Consider the following 18,564-nt stretch of genomic DNA (forward strand, 5'->3'; position numbering starts at 1 on the left):
ACCAAGACACGTGTCCTTACAGGGTGAGCTGCGAGGTGGGTTTAAGGCCACAGGGAGAGCCCTGGCGTCTTCCTCCCAGAGGGAGCCACACGTGTGCCCCTAGCAGCCAGGAGGCAGCCCGCTGCCCCACCTGACTCCTCCATGAGCAACAGGCCCACTGGCCCCCCACAAAGATGTGGCTCAGGACACAGCAAGTCCCGCCTCAGGGGCCCACGGTCACAGCTCATCCGCCCCCTCGGCTTCTCTTCCTAAGGCCTGCCAGTTCCCTCTACATGGCTCCCTCTCTGCTTCTCCCGCCGGTTCCAAGCAAATAGCCACCCTCTGGACACCACCAAGGCCTCCAGGTGGGTCCTTCCCCGCCCCGCTCAAATCTATTCTCAAAATACAAACCAGGCCTTGTCGCATAGTTTCTCGTGGTTCAAGAGCTTTCCTGTGCTTCCAGGTCAAGTCTGGCCTTCACGGCCCACCCAGCATCTCCTCCCCGACCCCCCCCCCCAACACCCCACTCTCTTGTTCCCACTTCCTCACATCCTTCCTGCTGCCAGTCCACACCCGGTCCATCTCCTACGGGCCCCCTCCCATGACCTGACAGGGGTGATGGTTGTCAACGGGGCCGCGCCTGTTTTGTTCTCTGGGGCATTCACCAGGGCTCCGAGCACAGCAGATTCCCAAGACTGCATTTTCGTAGAATGCATTTAAACATGAGCAAACCACAGAGCACCTCCAAAGGCCAGAGATGAGGCTCTTGGGTGGCTTGGGCCCGATGAATTTGGATCCTTCTGAGCCTCTTTGGAGCCATAGGGCCCCCAACACACCCGGCAACTTGGGAGCTCTCCATGGGTCCAGGGCAGAGGCTTCAAAACCCCCGCCCCATCCAAGACCAGACGGTGGGGAGGGATGACCGGTCTGGCCCAAGATGCCCCACCTACCACACACCTACACGTGCACACACTGACTCACATCCACACACATGGACATGCACACAGAAACTCACACAGAGACATGCTAGCACAATAGCATGTGTGCACACAGACACACACACCCTGGCTACCGACCTGGGTGAAAGCTTGAACACGACGAGGTAGGTCAGGCTGGTCAGCAGCAGAAAGACGGGCACAGCAACAAGGGTGCTGCTGTCGGGCTGTCCCCGAAGCAAGAACAGGTGAGAACCTACGGGAAGGAAGGGCCCAGGGCTGTGAGCCTCTCTGGCACCAGGACGTTCCCCCAATTCCACATGGCAAAGCACCCCTAGGAGTGCCCTGGGCCACACTGGAAATTTGCTCATAGGCCACAGGGATTGTGTTGCACCTGCTAATGAATCGCCCGCCCCTGGCCTTCATCTCCTCCGTCTACAAGGTCATCGGGGTCAGACCCCTTCCCACCAGTTCACAGGGGTCAGCCCTGCCCTCCCTTGGGACAGGAGACAACATCCAGGCTCCAGAGACAGAAGCACAGGCCCGGAGTGTCACCCGGGGACACACTCACACCAGCGACAGACAACAACCACAGGTTCCGAGAGGCCCAACATTTGGCAGGTGATTGTTTCCTCCTTAAAACTCTCCTGTCTCCAGGGGAGGGTGGTCAGCTGGGGCATGACTGCCTCAGGGAGGGGGTTCCAGGAGGGCGAGAGGGTGGAACGGTGCAATGCACGAGTGAGGGGAGGCCCTCTGGGAGGGAGACCCCACCTTGGGCAGGGCTCTGAGGAGATGGGAAGCACACAGACTGGCTCCATTCGCTCCACTGGCCCTCATAGTGCTGCTCCTGCCCCATCTCCTCCTTCAGTGTGGCCATCTGGACACGCAGCCTGGCCTCATAGCTGGAGCCAGGGTCCAGTTCGACAGCTTCAAGGGTGAGGCGGGTCACCCCGACAATGTGATCCCTGTGCCGGGCCTGCTGTGGGGCAGAGGACAGTTAGCAGGCGCTGAGGGTGAGACAGGGTCCACTGACCCTCAAGAACCCACACGCACACATATACGTGACCGTGCACACGCACATGGGCACGGGTACACATGCACAGCACACGGGCCTACAAGCACTAAACGCAGGTGCACTGAGCTGCTGCTCCCAGGAGAGAGCGTCAGCCCAGCATTACCTCCCAGGCCTCCTCCTGTTTCTTGAAGGCCAGCTCGTAGCTGAGGATGGCGGCCAGAGGCTCCAAGGCAAGACTGACGCCCCAAGTCAGGACACAGGATCCAGAGCTGACATTGCTCTGTAAGTCCGAGGGAGGGTCCAACTTCACTGAAACACAGTGAGGCTACATGAGGGCATGTCTGTCGTGATGCCCAGGACTGGGGGGTCTGAAAGATGCTGGGGGGGTGGGGGCATGGTCGAAGCCCTCCCCTCCCAGATCACTGGCCTCACTGGGAGGCAGCTCCCCTAGGGAGGGCCCAGGTGCAACACGAGGACAGTGCGTTCCTCCAGCCCCTGCAGCCAGACAAGGTGATTTCAAATCTTGCCCGCATCTTCCTTCACAAGCTGCTGCCGGAAGTGCCGGCCAGTGTCTTACTGGAGTCCTTCCTGCTATGACTGAAGTGCATTTCAGGTGACTCAAGTTGTACCCCAACCTGAAGCACTACATCTTCATCCTCCTCCAAATCCCTGCCTCTCCGGTAAGCAGTGGGCTCTTGCCCTCCCAGGGGCCCAGCCTGCTCCCAGCCCTGGGCCTCTCTTAGCAGGGACGGAGAACATTCGCTGGGCCATGAAGGTTAAGGGCAATGGGATCTTGCCTCCCAATCCCCTTGAAGCCAGGATGTTCCCTGTCCAGGCACCCAGCCCAGGCCTCACCGTGTCTCCGGGGCAGGTACTGTGGGTCCACCAGGCTGACCTGCTCCTTCCCAGACACGTAACGGTGGAAAGTGATGGTGAAGTTGTCGGAAGGCACGAGCACCTCCTCGGGCGGCAGCACCACAGTGCACTCGCTGGCCCGGAAGACGCATCTATGCTTGCTGCCCAGCACGTGGTTGCTGGAAAGGGAGGAGGTCGGTACCAAGGGCCCACCGCACCCGCCCAGGGCTGCTGCTACCCCCGCGGGAATCCCACCATCACGGCCTTCACGGAGCCTGGCCCTCCAGACTCACCTGGTAAAGAGGAGCCAGGGACTGGGGCCCTGACCCAGTTCTGGGGCAGACCAGTGGCAGTCGATCCTTAGGACGTTGTTGTTGAGGCAGGTGAAAGATCCAGCCTCGAGCCCTGGGAACAGTGATGGCTTGGAGCCCCCCGTGGCTGCCTCCGGGCAGGGTTAGGGCCTGGCAGCTGACACTCTGACAAGGCAGTCCCCCGAGAATGATGCCAAGAGAAGGCATCACGGGCACGGCTGGGAGGTGATGGGCTCTGAGCCCCGGCGCATGGGCAGGAATGAAGTCCAGGCAGGTCCCTGAGGACACGCCCAGCACCCTTCCCGCCAAACCCTTCCCTGTGGGGTGAGAGAGATGGCAGCCCTGCCCACCAAGCTCTCCACCAACCCACCTCACACAGAGACGGGTGCCAGCCCTCACCTCCTCCTTCCCCGTGGACAGAGGCTCCGGGCCCAACCCAGGTGCCGACGCAGGTGCAGATCAGGAGCCAGGTGCTCCACTCTGGCAGCAGGGCCTCACTCTCCAGGGACCAGCCTGCAAAGGACTGGGCTGAGAGCGCTCCCCACGGGATGCTCCCCATGAGACCCCGAGGGCTGCCCCCCGTGGGGCATGCTCCTGGCCATGAGCTCTGAGCGGGTCACTGCCTGCACCGTCACCACAGGCCGTGCAGAGATGGGGCACCACCGCCCCAGCTGTGCTCCGGAGACACTGGCGCTGCGAGACACCGCTGGGCACAGTGCAGACTCATGGCCACCCTGCCCTCAAGCCCACGGCTCTTTCTGAAGGGTTCTGGACTCTGAGCCGCTGCGTGGCTGAGTGTGCCTAGAAGCGTCCTCTTCGGCTCGGGCACCCCCTGCCGGCACGGCTCCCATCCCTATCGTCCCTATCGCACAGGGCAGCTGGGGCAGGGCGACCTCGGGCCCGGCGCAGCACGAGTGGAACACTTGAGTCCCCCCAGCAGCCCCGTGGGGTAGACTCACTGTCCCTACTTACCGACAGGGAGTCCCGGGGCGGGGAAAGCCTTGCCCCAGGTCACGCGGCCAACATCTGCCCATGCCCTCCCTTGCTGGACCCACAAATAAAGACCCACTTGCAGAGGCCGTGCACTGCCCCTCCGCCAGCTCGGCCAGCCGTGCCCCTGTTCTGAGCTACCCGCCCTGCAAAGGGAGCGCCTCAGAAGAGCAGGGCCCTCAGTGCGGGGGCCCACCTGGGCAACAGAATCCCTGGGGGGATGGGAGCTTAGCTGGGGACAGGGGCTCTGCTAGGAAGCGCCTGGGTGCGGGGAGGCTGCTGACGTCCTGTCACCCCATTTGTAGCTCCAGATGGTGCACTGATAGTTCCTAAGCAGGAAGCAGGGCCAGCCTGGTTATGCAAGCCCGATGGCTGATAAGGAGGCAAAGAGCAGCAGATGCGCTCACAGACCACAGCACGTAAGCCCTCCAGGAGCCTGCACGCGCTCAGGCAGCAGACGCCATGCCAACGGCCCAGGAGACATCCAGGTGCCCACAGGACAGACCCCTGTTAAGATCCGTGCTCAGGAAGACTGCACCACCATCCCCAGGCACCAGCAGCCACAGCACGGGAGGCCGTAGCAAGCTTACCCCAACAGCATCTGTCCCCTCCTGCGCAGTGACAGGGTGGAGATGGGGGAGCAGCCTACAACAGCCCACGGTCAGGATGGTGATGACAGGATCAGATTGAGCACCGAGATCTGCAGGGTCTGAGGCACAGCAGCCACCGCCCAGCTGAGGGGTCCCTGGGTGGAGGCACCCCTCCGTCTGTGCAGAAGTGGGCCAGCCCTGCCACAGGCCAACCCAGAAGCAGATGGTTCGGGAGCATGGGGTGGGGAGGCTCCAAGCTCCGCAGACCCCAGGGCAGGGACAGCTGAGAGCTGCCAGTGCCAGGACCCACTCTGGGCGAGCAGCAGAGACCTACACGGGGGGATGGTCCCTGCTCGTCCCCTGAGAACTCTTTCCACAGAGAACGCTTCTGTCTACACAGCGAGCTGGCTGGGGCGGGGCCGCCACCCTCTGAGAGGAGCAGAAGCCAAGACCAGGGACAGCAGCAGCTCTTCCCCAACGCCTGGCACCTGGTAACTCTGTGCTCGGCACATGTTCAACCAGGGTCCACACAGCCTGGGAGCTGCCCACCGTGCCCAGCGCACGCATACTGCTCTGTCTCCCCTCGGGGCTACCCACGCCTCTGACTACAGACACTGGGCCAGGCGTTGTAGAAACCCTCACCCGCACACTCCCCAGTCCTGGAACAGGCAGTGGGAGGACACCGGGAGATCTGGTCACAGCTCAGACAACACTAGACCATCTCGAAGCATAGCTGATGCCACCACCCGGCGCTGCCCTTGTCCCACCAGGTCTGAGGACACTGCCTCCAGCCCATGAGCACTCTGTTCCCTTCTCAGGACTCATCTCCTCCATGACCTCAGGGCCAAGGTCCAGCCCGTGAGGTCTGACTGCTGGGGCCTCACAGCTTTCCTACCCTGCTCTCCTGGCCCACCATGAAGCCGGGGACCCCTGCCTCAGAATCCACACACACTGTCAGACCCAGGGGCAGGTCTCCAGACAGACACAGCCCCTCACCCACCCCGGCCCCCAGGGGAATCCCCCCAGGGCCCGGTGCCTGGAGACACACCCTCCCAAGTTGGCTCCACCCGGTCCACTTACTGTCCCCTCTCACACAGAGTCTTCATTTTTTTTTTTTTAGAGTATTCACTTTTAACGGAGTGCTATCCTTGTCATTCTGCGTACCCACTCAGAAAGCTGGCAGACATAGAGGAACGGAGGTTGCTATTTCAGTGGACATTTATCTAGCACTTTCTTCCCTCTTCTGGGGAAAGAGGAAGCAATTGAAACCCTCACGTATCTGGGTCTTGGGAGGTGCATGTCTGGGAGCCGTGGCAACACCAGGCTGGAGCTGTGGAGACAGACGAGCTGGGCCCAGGCCGGCCTCAGGTGGACATGGACAGGGGGAGGGACCCAGAGCAGAAGGAAGAAGGGAGATGAGGATGGAAGTCTGAGGGGCACAGGCGGACGGGGGCCAGGGGAGCTCACTCTGGGTCCCCTGCTGGCCTAACCCACCTCACACTATACCCCCTGCCTGACTTCCTTTAGCATCGTGTGCCTGTTCCTTCACAAAGCTCTCTCTGGCCAGACAAGACACCCCCAGGTGAGGCCAGTCAGATCATGGCAGGAGCAGGGAAGCAGGTAGTGCTGGGGGAAAGGTCTAGAGTAAGGGTGTTGACACAGTTCTGGGGGACCTGGGGGCTAAGGGAGGAAAATGATGCACCTGCTCTTCCCACAGTTAACACTGACCTTCTCTGTCCCGAAATGTCCTCATAGCTCCTTTGTAAGCACGTCAGCAAAGCTCGTAGCTATGCTGCCTCTTTACACCAGGCTCTTCCAGGGGGAGACCTGTCTGATTCATGTTGTGCCCCAACAGGGTAAGAAATGCTGACCTTGCCTCTCGATGGTGTTAATGCTTCAGACCCCTGGGAAGAGTGCTCTGGGACATGACTTAAGCACGAACCCTCACCTCCCCTTCCTCTGCTTGGCCAAGTTGACCTTCCTTCTGGGATCCCACCCTCACCCGCTGCCTGCCCACAGCTCCAAGGGGAGATCCCCAGACTCTGGCTCCTCTTCTGCCCGAAGGCCCCCGCTCCCAGGACATAGGGTTTTAAGGTGTTTTGCCAACCCCAAGACCGGGACCTCATCTCCACTCATGGTCCTTACAGCTCAGACCATCTGGCCCCAGAACAACCCCTAGCTCAGCTATTGAGGAAGAAAAGTCTCTTCCACACCTAAAAACTCTGCCTAACAAACTCAGTACTCTTCCCTCTGCCCAGCAATACTCAGGACTGGAAGTGACAGCCTGTCATTCTTTAGCAAATATTGCCAAAATGCTGTCTCTGGGAGGCACCCAAGATCAGGACACTGGAGGAGGTAAGACTAGGGTGATGCTCCCCACTGCTTCCAAGGTTCATCCACAGGCTCCTCCCAGGGCCCGGGCTGCCTGCCCCTCTCTGCCATCAGCTCATGCTGACTTGACTGCCAGACTCACCTTCCCAGATGCGTCTGCTGGGTCCCATGGCAAGTCTGAAGGGAACCCAACCCTCCAGACCTGGAGGTGACCGTTCCTGTGTTTGCAGTGAAGCCTCTCAGCCTGATTCAGGATATAAGTGCAGTGAGCAGTGACGTGAGCCTCCCACGGCGGGCTTACACAGGCCGCCCACATTTGAAACCACGATGCAGAACAGAGCAGCTGTCCCAAGTGGGGCTGACAGACGACTGCCACCAGTAATCATAAACCTGGGAATTAGGAGGTGGGATGACCCTTCATTCCCCATAACACCCAAGGTTGCCAAACATGGACACTGATGACCTGTCCATTGATTGGCAGATTGTCTGTTAAATTCATTCCGACAAACTCCCCTGGAGAGGGTGCTAAGCACAAAAGTGATGCACTCTTAAAGAAAACAAATGATACAGGAAAAATATAAAAATGAGTCCTCTTTATCTCACCCCAGAGCGAGCTTCTGTGAGAAATTGGGCCAAATCCTTCCAAAGATGTGCAAACAAATGCACATTTTTGATGGACTCACACTGTGCTGAGCTTTGCAGACTCCTTGTTCCTCTGGCTATTTTCAACATCCTTTAGGTCAGCACATTAAAACCTGTTTTTTGCCTTTAATGGTAGTACGTGCCACGGTTCAATAAACCTACGGATGAACATTTGGATTGCTGCCTCTATATGCTATTTTTATTTTTTGAGATATGACATATAACATTATGTTAATTTCCGGTGCATATATGCAACTTAGTGAACAGTTCTGGTCATGGATCTTTAATCAGCAGAATGAGTATCTCTGCACAAAGAATTTTAGGGATGGAACTGTGGGACCCAAAGTTCAGCATTTTAAAATACAGGTACTACCAAGTGGCACTCCAAGAACATGCCACCGTCTACACCAGAAGTCACCAACAGTGTATCTTATCAGTCTTTTTAATCTTTGCCTATCTGATAGGCAAAGATATTTCAGTGTTGCTTTCATTTACACTTCACTGGTTATTAGTGAAGATATGCATCTTTTCATTTACTTATTGGCTGTGTGTTCTTTAGGGTACCAAATAAGGTCACATTTCAGGGTGCATGTGTGTGTTCTGTGCATCAAAACATCTGGGGTAAGGTTTGGATACCCCAGAGCTACAGCTCTGGAGTCTGAGAACAACCAGGACCCACAGAGAGATGAAATCAAAAGTTCAAGACCATGAAACAACTTAGGAATGGCCAGAAACATAAATCACACATCTATTTTTTGAGAGGGGGAGGGGGCAGAAGGAGAGCAATAACCTTAAGCAGGCTCCATGTCCAGTGAAGAGCACCCGAGGCTGAAACTAGAATTTACTACCTTAAGTCCCCCAGACCACACAACCCACACCATGACCACAAAGGCTGGAAAGGGAGGAAATCCCAAAGGGGTGGAGCGCACCAAATTCTACATCTAAACTCTACTTCCTAAAATAAACAAACAAATAAACACAAACAAACTTTACCAAAGTCTCTGGATGACTTCTGAACTACATGTGTATAGGCCAACTCCAAGCAACCCAGCTAAGGTTAAACCACCTGAACAGAAGTTTGGGCTGCTGCCTATATCAGAGACAGAGTTTACAGCCTGCTTTAAATACAAATAAAAAGTCAACACTCTCCAGAGAAACCTAACAGGATCTAGTATCTACAATCTGTATCATTCACAATTGCCAAAATAAATCTAAGAGTATTAGACATGTGAATAAACAGAACTAGGTGACCCACACTTAAGAGGAAAGGTAATCGATAGACAAGACTCCCAGGACTAAGAGGTTGGAAACAGCACAGGTTTTTAAGTAGCTACTCTAACTATGCTCAAAGATGTAAAGGAAAATATGTTCCCAAGGAAGAAATGGGAAATATGGGAGGAGAGATACACACTATAAAAAAGAACTAAAAGGAAAATATATGAGAAAAACACAGCATCTTAAATAAAAAGGATACATCATAATAGTGCAGAAAACAAGAAAAACCCCTAAGAGGACATCTGTGGAAGTTAACCCAGTGCCCTTCCTGGGTGATGGGAGGGAGCCAGGGAGAGTCCTGGAAAATCACTATGACTAGTCAGTTCTAAATATGAAGCAGACATATAAATATATACATATGTGGGTTTTTTTTTCCCCTTAACCTATTACCAGTGCATACCCATCGTGACAAAACAAGAAAAGTGGACCCTGAATGTAACATTTTTTACAGCACAGCATAGATTACTGCATCATCAAATTGGATGGCAAAGGACTGGTTACTATGGAATGACACTGCAGCAGACCGTTATCCAAACACGCACAAAGCCACTGGCACTATTCTCAACACACCACAGAATTTCTTCAAAAAACTTAAATATGAAAATGAAGCAATCAAATTAAATTTCCAGGTGGCTGATTCGTTAAACAAGCCAGGAAAGCCACTTATGATGGTGACTTGTGCTTAATTAGAGCAGCTGAAGAAGTGTGTCCAGAGAAAATAAATATGACTGTGCCTTTTAGAGAACGGTTCTAAAAGCTAAGGACACTGGGAGCAACATCAATTGTTAAAAATGAGGCGAATGATTTGAACTGATTTTCCTTGAATCTGGATGAATCCACCAATGTTACTGAGACTGTTCAACTGTTTCTCTGAAAAGTCAATGCCTCAGCACTGAGCTGGGAAGTGACTGAAGAATTAGCCTGTATGCATGGTGTGCGTAGAACAAGCAACAACCGCAGGCAAGAATATTTTCAAAGCTGAGAAAACACTATTTCAGTAGACCATGGATTGGAATCTGCTGATACAGGTTACAGGAAATTCTTTGTGGAAATTATTTGCATCTGTCATCAGTGTTGGCTCCATTCAATCTATTGGTAATGGCAACAGTTAACTTCATTTGCTCTCTTGCACTTAACCAGCGTTAACAGATGCATATTTGCAATCTAGTTTGATAAGAAATGCTCACTTTGAACCCCAGTTAAGCAAAATGATATCCATTCTTTTTTTTTTTTTTTTTTTTAAAGATTTGTTTATTTGAGAGAGATAGCAAGGTGGGGGGATGGGGAGCAGGGCTCCCCATGGGGCTTGATCTCAGGACTCTGGGATCACACACTGAGCTGAAGGCAGACACCCAACTGAGCCACCCAGGCACCCCGATATCCATTATTTTCAACAGACCCCGCATTACAAAATGCTGTACTCAATTACTATGATTACATTCTGAATTTTATCTATCAAAAAGTTGTGAAAGTTTGTTCTAGATTTTGAGTCTTGACTCACGAAAGTCTAAAATATTTACCATCTGGGATGCCTGGGTTGCTCAGTGGTTGAGTATCTGCCTTCAGAGATCCCAGAGTCCCGGGATCGAGTCCCACATCGGGTTCCCTGCATGGAGCCTGCTTCTCCCTCTGCCTGTGTCTCTGCCTCTCTCTCTCTCTCTCATGAATAAATAAATAATTTAAAAAATAAATAAATAAAATATTTACCATTTGGCCCTTTTCAGAAAGTTTGACCCCTGAAATTGTTATCACCACTTTATATGTGAGGAAATGAAGGCAGAGGTTTGGCAATTTGACCGAGGTCTCCCAGCTGAGAAGCAGACATGTAGGCTAACTTCAGAGTGCATGATCTTCACCACTGACCAACAGCAAACACAGAAAATCTGAGGAGGGGATCCCTGGGTGGCTCAGCGGTTTAGCGCCTGCCATTGGCTCAGGGCATCATCCTGGAGTCCTGGGATTGAGTCCCACGTCGGGCTCCCGGTGCATGGAGCCTGCTTCTCCCTCTGCCTGTGTCTCTGCCTCTCTCTCCCTCTCTCTGTGTATCTCATGAATAAATAAATAAAATCTTAAAAAAAAAAAAAATCTGAGGAAATAAAACTGACAGTGCACACATGCACACATCAACCAATTGATGGCATAAACAGAACATACTAAAGGAAACACCCACATTGTAAAATTTCATCATCACCATAACAAACTGTTTTGGAAAATAACCAAACCAAGAGATGATGAGCTCAGAACCTGATCTACATGTTACGGCAAAAGAAAGCCATCATGTTGGGGCACCTGGGTAGCTGTCAGTTCAGCACCTGACTTGATCTCAGCTCACTTCTTAATCTCAGGGTCATGAGTTCAAGCCCTGCATTGGGCTCCAATGTGGAGCCTACTTAAAAACAAACAAACCATCACCATCGTGCCAAACTTAAAGATTATTCATGTCTGGAAAAGATACCGTCTCAAAAATGTAAAAATTTCTATCAGAGGTATAAATTTGCATCCCATGATTTCACAAGTGAGACTTCATTATTAAGAGATTTAGGAAAATAATTAGGTCTGAGGTCCTGAGCAAAAAACGAAACTATCCACAAACTAACATCCTACCCCGCTCCAGTCCAGGATGTCCTTTTCCTTTTACTAATAAAAAGATGAAGGGCAGCCCAGGTGTTTCAGCGGTTTAGCACCGCCTTCAGCCCAGGGCCTGATCCTGGACACCAGGGATCGAGACCCACATCAGGCTCCCGGCATGGAGCCAGTTTCTCCCTCTGCCTGTGTGCCTCTCTCTCTCTCTTATGAATAAATAAATAAGTTTTTTTTTTTTTTTAAATGAAGGAAGCATAAATATAGTCTACCTAATAAATTTATTGCAATCCTAGGAAACAAGAACAGAATGATAAATTGAAAAGCATGTTATCAGTATTCTGTTACCAGGAGAGCCCTAAGCATGGCAGTTGTTTGATGTCTGCTTCTCAAAGCACTCAAAACAATGAGAAAGCGGTCTCTTGCTGCAGCAACACGAGTGGGAGGACCCAGCACTGGACTCGGGGTGGAACTCCACAGATCGCTTTAAGAAATAGCAAACTGGACACGGGGGAAATCGCCAGCTTCGATAAGGCCAAGCTAAAGAAAATGGAGACGCTGGAGAACACCCTGCCAACCAGAGACCGTCGAGCAGTAGAAACGGAATAAAATTTCCTAAGCATCTAGAGGGTTCCCCACCCACAACATCTTCGAGACACCCGGGTCGTGATGTAGAGGAAGAGCCACCTGCGAGATGGCCACGAGTGACAAGCTGTGCTGTGAACCCAGGCACTCCACGCTGAAGGCTGCCAGCCTGCAGGTCTCTGAGGGCCGCCCCCCAGCCCCCACCCCGCCCCAGTCAGACTGCCAAACTCTGCAGTTTACCCTGGGATATTATAGCAAATTATTTGTATGATTAACGAAAATAAAATATACTTCTTGGCAAAAAATTAAAAAAAAATAAACACTAGAAAAGCAGTATTAGACTTTCCATTTTAATTAAATATTCAGAATAGATAGTGATAAGTTTACAATTAAGTTAAATACTTAGATACATCTAATGTCCTACATTATAACACTTTATTAGTTGTGCAATCAGAGTGCATATTTAAGAAGGATAATGGTGAAAAGATGTCAATTAGCCAATATACCTACAAGATCCACAAACAGGATATTAAAAAGAACACACTTACTTATGTATACCCTTCCCTGCACACACAATCCCCCTGGATATAAATGAGCTCATCCGCTGACTGCCAGATGGGCTGGTACCCTGACCAGCTCCTGTGAAAGGGTTAGCTTTTGGCCACATCAGCAGAGACAGTTCAGGACAAACAGTTCACACTCCTGGCTGTGAATCCACCCTAGGGAACAAGGTAGGCAGACAATGACACAGCTGGATCCTGGCCCTAGTCCCTCCAGCGGTGTCCACACTGAGCATTGCAGCACTTGTAGAAGGTGGTCATCGGCTCGTCTGCAGAGCGAGTCTGAAGCTGCATGAAATAGGCACGAGGATGTTCGCATTTAGGACATGACTCTGGCAACGAGAAAAACAAGTGACCCACGTTATGCTCATGACCAAACACACCTGCTAGAAGTAGGTATTAACACACCAAATCCCTCCCCGACCCCAATCATCTGGCATCCCCTGCCTAGGGCACCTTGCGCCATGACTGAAAGGCTGTAATTAGTGGCATCATTCCCACTACACTCTCACACTGAGGGGACTTGTGACCCTGGAAAACACTCCTGCTCCCCTCCCTGAGTCCCATTTTTCTTCTCAAATCTGGTTGAAGACTAGCTGGAAATGTGACATGAAATGTGGCTTATGGCTACCATGTGCATGATGGGGTCCACTCTGGGCAGATTCTTCCAAGTGCATCTCCATCACCTAAGCCCTCTCAACTTCCTGGAGGAGCCCCCAGGGGATGACAAATCCACTTCCCATTAAATTTAGGGATCCATCTCGGCAGCAGTTCCTCAGGCCGTTCTTATGAAGACCTCACCATACAACCCACACCTTTGCCAAATACCTCAAGGCAAAGTGACTTCAGTTCGGGAAACTGACCCTATGCTTGATAATGCCTTCAAACACTCACAAACAGCACTTTGAACATTAGGTACCAAAATCATCTTCTTTTCTTTCCTGGCAAATTCTGCCAATGCTAATTTTACCATATCAGATTTGGATATTCTTCTATGGGGGAGAAAAGACAATACTAAACAGGAGTTGGGTCTTCCTCCGCTCAACACAGATGTGTTTAGGGCTCTCTTCTTTCCTTCCCTGGTCACATCTACCTCTATCAGACAGGAAACAAGACTTGAAATAAACATGTGAATGCTCTCTGCCATCAGCTTTTAAAAATCTACACCAGGAAGAAAAATAAATAAATAAACAAACAAACAAACAAACAAACAATAAATGAATGAATGAATGAATAAATTAATTAGTTAAAAATAAAAATCTACACCAGGGATCCCTGGGTGGCTCAGTGGTTGAGCATCTGCCTTCTGCTCAGGGTGTGACCCCGGGGGGTCCCAGGATCGAGTCCCACATCGGGCTCCTGTATGGGGCCTGCTTCTCCCTCTGCCTGTGTCTCTGTCTCTGCGTCTCTCATGAATACATAAATAAAATATTTTTTAGAGATAATTAATTTTAAAAAAGATCCACAACTGAACAAATGGACCATATACTCTTCCTTAGGCTCCGACTTTCATTACTGCCATCGGTTGCTCCCCGCACAGCCGCCACTTGAGAACCACGCTAGAGGCCAAGTGCTGCGGGGCTCCCTTCACGCTCTCACAACGGAGAGAGGCCACCAAGGTCATGCGATGTTAAGAGGCTGTGGCTTTGAGACTAACCCACACCTGTACGTCTCTGGGGTTTATGCCAATATTGCCTGTGTAAGAAATAAATCACTAAAGGAGAAAATACACACGCTATTTTTAGGAGCTTCCTTCCTCAAAGGCAGCGCGGCCTCAGCTCTCACCTGCGGTGGAGTCCACGTTCTCCCAGGCCGCCGCGCCGCCGAGCACATCGTCCACTTCTTTCAGCTTCGGGTACTTCCGGTTGGTGACCTGGCGAAAGGCGGCAGGTGTTCAGGCCGCGGGGAGGGGCGCGGTGCTGACCCGGCCGCCGACTGCCCTCCTCCCCGCGGGCTGCACGATCCTGGGCAGCCGCGTCTCTACACCCGCGGCGCAGGGCTCGGCCCGGGTCCAGGGGCTCCAGCGTCGGGCCGGCCCAAGAGGCGGATGCAGCCGGGACCCCCCACCCCACCCCGTCCACGCTCGGCCCGGGCCCTCCGCGCAGGCCCCCGGCTCCGTCCCGGGCGTCGCGGCGGCGGCCCCAACTCCCGCGGGCAGCTCGGGGCGGGCGGTGCGCCGCGGCTCCGTCCAGGGCCCGGGTTGGGGCCGCAGCACCGACCCCAGGCACGCAAGTCCCGTAGAGGCGTGTCCGCAGGTGACCCGAGTCCGCCAGAGCCACGCTGCTCGGCACGACCCAAACACGGCGAGGCTGCGGGCGGGGCGGGGAGGGCAGCGGGAGCACGTGCAAAGGCCCGGCGGCCGTGTCGGTGCGCGGCGCGGGCTGCTCCCCGGGGGCTGGCGGCGTCGGCCCGGACCCGCAGTCAGCCGCGCCAGCGCACAGGGCGGGCCTGATCCGGCCACGGCTCCGACGAGGCCGCCCGGGCCGCCGCCTGGGACGCCGCCACGGGAGCCGGGTGAGGCCAGGCCGCTCCCGATACGGCGGGGGGCGGGGGCGGGGCCGCTGGAGCACCCCGGCGGGGCGGGCGTCGGCTGCTGGGCGGGGGGCGGCGGGTGATCACCTTGCGCGTGATGTTGTGCACGTAGGGGCAGGTGTTGCAGGCGAAGCGGTGGCAGCGCTGTCCCTCCTCCACGATCAGCCCGTTCCCGCAGCCCGGACAGAAGAGCAGCATGGCTGCCCCGCGCGCTCCCGGCAGCCCCTGCGGCCGCGGGGCGCCGGCGTCGGGCCCGTCGCGAGCTCCCATTGGCCCGGGCCGCCGCCGCCCCAATGGCCGGGCCGGGTTGGCGCTCCCAGCAGCCCCTGCGGCAGGCCGCCTCGAGCCTCCCATCGGTCCCCGTGGCAGCCCCGCCCCTCGCGGCCGGAAGCGGCGGCGGCCCGGGCGGAGCGCGGGGCTGGGCGGGCGCCCTGGAGCCGGCGGAGGCCGAGGCCGAGGCGGAGGCGGCGGCGGCGCGGCCCGAGGCGCCCGAGGCCGAGGAGGATGAAGAGGAGGCGCTGCCGCACTCCGAGGCGGTGGACGTGTTCCAGGAGGGGCTCGCCATGGTGGTGCAGGACCCGCTGCTCTGCGACCTCCCGATCCAGGTGCGCGGCGGGACCTCGGTGCCTGACCTCCCCCTGTGGGCGCCAGAGGTGACGATGCGGCGGGCCTCGATTCTCCCGTGTCCTTTAAGGACCTCACTGACCCGAGCACGAGCGGGGGCAGCAGGGGACAGGGACAGGCGGACGGTCGTCCGGTCCCAAGGCGGACCCCGACGGCGCCCCGGGCGCCCCGGGCGCGGCTGCGCTGCAGGTGCAGGTTCTAAGGTCGTTTCCGTAGTTGAGGCTCAAGTGGGGAGAACGGCTCCACCCCGGGACTCCGCATCGAGATTCGCGCCCCGCCCGAGGACGTTCACTCCTGGGTTGGGCGCCCCGGTCACCCTCGCACACCGGCCTCCCCACCCCGCCCCTCCGCCCGGTGTCTCCCTGGATCCCGGACTGACCGCGCCTCCTCCTTCCCAGCCCCAGAGCCCAGATCTGGCGTTCACCCTCTCCTGTTTCAGCGCTCCTCTTTTCCTGAGCTTTAATGCACTTTGCACATTAAACACTTTTAAAATGTAGGTGCAACCGGGAAACCCTAGCATAGAAGTAAGAAATCTTGTCTCTCGTCTTTCGTAAGATACGGCACTGCTTTTCGGATGCTATCCGCTTGTCTTGTCTTGTGGTTTGGGATAGCAAAGGCAGCCAAGGCTCCCACCTCCACCCTTGGTCTTTCTGCAGGTTACTTTGGAAGAAGTCAATTCCCAGATAGCACTAGAATATGGCCAAGCGATGACAGTCCGCGTGTGCAAGATGGATGGAGAGATAATGCGTAAGTGCTCGCCCTCTCCCTGCGGACCCTGCAGTCCAAGCTGTCACGCAGACAAGACGCTGCCATGGCTGCTCAGGGGAAACTCAAGAGCCATGTACGTCGAAGGGCATCGGGGCAACCACAAGCCTACCCCACCTGAATTTGAGCCTCCGTCCAAAACAGTCTGGACAGAGCTTCTGGTTCCTTTCCTGCCGTCCTAGGCTGTGGCTGTGGATCCTAACATGGCTCTTCTCCCGCAGCTGTGGTTGTGGTGCAGAACGCCACAGTCCTGGACCTGAAGAAGGCCATTCAGAGATACGTGCAGCTCAGGCAGGAGCGTGAAGGGGGCATTCAGCACATCAGCTGGTAAGTGGAGCCGCTGTTGCATGTGTGCCACAGAGCACCGAGGAGTTCCCTGTCCTGAGCGTCCCGGCGCGGTGGGTGCCACGGTGCCTGGGAGTCCTGCCTCAGTTCTCTTTCATCTACATCACCTCACCCAGGCAACTGGGCTTCTTAAATGGGGGCACCTTGGAGCATTTCCAGCGTAAGTGGTCTCCTTGGTTACAGACGGTGCAGCTGCCAGCGGCCCTACCCCATCTTCCCCCGGGTGGTCTCCTCACTCCTGCAGCATGGGTCGTCTCTGTCTCCGTGCTGTAGCCTATTTCATTAGGAAGGTGTGTTTGGCCCCCAGCCACCCCACACGGCTCTTTCAGAGCGGTGCCTCTTTCGAGCTACCTCGGGCCTGGTGTGTACAGGGTACAGGACAAGCCAAGAAGAGGCTGCCTGCCCTGGGCCCCCCAGAGCTGAGCATCCCGAGCCCATCTCGCACACAGCTGCTGCGTCCCAGCTGCCCAATCACCCTGCTTGTGGTTTACCCGGATCCTCATCTGGATTTTGCAGGTCTTATGTGTGGAGGACCTACTACCTGACCTCTGCAGGAGAGAAGCTCACAGAGGACAGGAAGAAGCTTCGAGAGTAAGTTCACACCACATTTTGAGCTGCAGAGAGGCACCTGGTCTGTTGCCCTTTAGTACCCAGGCTCTGCCAGAAGACTGGGGCCTCTTCCAAGGGAGGAGGAGTCTTAAATCAATCACTGGAGAATTTGCAAGACCAAGAGAGTCCCTGGCTCAACCAACACCCTCCTGCAGGGAGGTTCCTGAGGGCTCTCCCTACTGGAATGGGAGGCATGGGGGCAGTGTGAGTACTGCTCACCAGTGGTAGAGCGGGGCTTCCTAGAGCCAGAGGAGGGCAGTGTGTGGGAAGGTGAGAGGCTGCCTGCTGGCACGACCTAGGTCCGTGAGACGATGGCCACTGCCACTCCTCACCTTCCCAGACACAAGCTGTTCCTACCTTTTTTTTTTTTTTTTTTTTAATACCCTCCCAAGTCTCAGGTGAGGCTCCACACATACCTTCTGCAAATCACACACTAGAGCTCTTCTTCTTTTCTAGTTACGGTATCCGGAACCGGGATGAGGTGTCCTTCATCAAAAAGCTGAGGCAGAAATGAACCTCCAGAAAGACAATTAGGTGCTGGTGGCCTGCACCCAGCTGGAACAGAGCTAAGCCCTAGGTCCAAACATCCTAATCACATGGCAGATGGACCTGGCCCTGTATACAAAATAAATCGTTTGCTTCTTAGTTTGAAAAGTCAAAAAGCCACAGTTCCTGGAGCAGGAGGGACCGCTGCTGCCCAGGCACAGAGGGGAGGCAAGGGCAGAGGATGGTGCAGGTGAGTCCTAAGGTCCAGAATGCTTCCACTTGAGCCCTGTGGCCAAATCATCCCCTCGCGATAAAACCTTTTTACTGTGATTTCTACAGCAAGGGGAAATAAAAGCAGATGGCCAGCTTTCTGTGTGTGCTTCTGCAGAAACGGGGGCCGTGCACCCACCAGCATGTGGCTGAGGTCTCCAGCCGTGGCTCACAGGGTTCACCTGTAGTGACACACTTCACCCTTTGGCTCCTGAAAAGGGAGGTGGCCTGGGGCTGAACTTGGAGCTGCTGGCTGGAGAGGGAGGGCTGGGGTCAGAGTGCCTC

General features: G+C 54.8%; 3 protein-coding genes across 8 annotated transcripts in view; 1 reads left to right on the plus strand and 2 right to left on the minus strand.

Annotated features, from left to right (window-relative positions):
* The window catches only part of LOC144318698 (interleukin-9 receptor-like), a 50,682-nt gene extending 43,359 nt beyond the window's left edge, over positions 1-7,323 (minus strand). The window contains exons 1-7 of one of the 5 annotated variants that reach the window (XR_013384756.1): positions 7,149-7,323; positions 3,495-3,608; positions 3,078-3,189; positions 2,785-2,963; positions 2,093-2,238; positions 1,686-1,893; positions 1,056-1,170 (exon numbers count right to left, since the gene is read on the minus strand). Coding sequence is in view for 3 of the 5 variants with exons in the window: in XM_077905866.1 (XP_077761992.1) it covers positions 1,056-1,170; positions 1,686-1,893; positions 2,093-2,238; positions 2,785-2,963; positions 3,078-3,189; positions 3,495-3,608; positions 7,149-7,176 (902 nt within the window). In the remaining 2 variants the exon portion in view is untranslated. The remainder of the gene's footprint in view (positions 1-1,055; positions 1,171-1,685; positions 1,894-2,092; positions 2,239-2,784; positions 2,964-3,077; positions 3,190-3,494; positions 3,609-7,148) is intronic. The other 4 variants (XR_013384755.1, XM_077905867.1, XM_077905866.1 and 1 more) reach the window with 4 other exon arrangements.
* Positions 7,324-12,424: 5,101 nt separating this feature from the next.
* Positions 12,425-15,425, minus strand: POLR3K (RNA polymerase III subunit K). The gene is made up of 3 exons (XM_077905886.1): positions 15,268-15,425; positions 14,434-14,521; positions 12,425-12,980 (listed from the first exon to the last, which is right to left on the minus strand). The coding sequence occupies exons 1-3, from the start codon at positions 15,376-15,378 to the stop codon at positions 12,853-12,855; spliced, it is 327 nt and encodes a 108-aa protein (XP_077762012.1). The 5' UTR covers positions 15,379-15,425; the 3' UTR covers positions 12,425-12,852.
* A 142-nt stretch (positions 15,426-15,567) lies between these two features.
* Positions 15,568-18,376, plus strand: SNRNP25 (small nuclear ribonucleoprotein U11/U12 subunit 25). Of its 2 annotated transcripts, XM_077905884.1 has the most exons (5): positions 15,584-15,785; positions 16,461-16,551; positions 16,791-16,896; positions 17,431-17,505; positions 17,980-18,376. In XM_077905884.1, the coding sequence occupies exons 1-5, from the start codon at positions 15,744-15,746 to the stop codon at positions 18,035-18,037; spliced, it is 372 nt and encodes a 123-aa protein (XP_077762010.1). In that variant the 5' UTR covers positions 15,584-15,743; the 3' UTR covers positions 18,038-18,376. The 2 variants fall into 2 exon arrangements, with proteins under 2 accessions (XP_077762011.1, XP_077762010.1); XM_077905885.1 differs by lacking the exons at positions 17,431-17,505; positions 17,980-18,376 and having other exon boundaries at positions 15,568-15,785; positions 16,461-16,645; positions 16,752-16,883.
* Positions 18,377-18,564: the final 188 nt, after the last annotated feature.

This window comes from Canis aureus, chromosome 8 (assembly GCF_053574225.1).
Source record: "Canis aureus isolate CA01 chromosome 8, VMU_Caureus_v.1.0, whole genome shotgun sequence".
In the NCBI taxonomy this organism is placed as follows: Eukaryota; Metazoa; Chordata; class Mammalia; order Carnivora; family Canidae; genus Canis; species Canis aureus.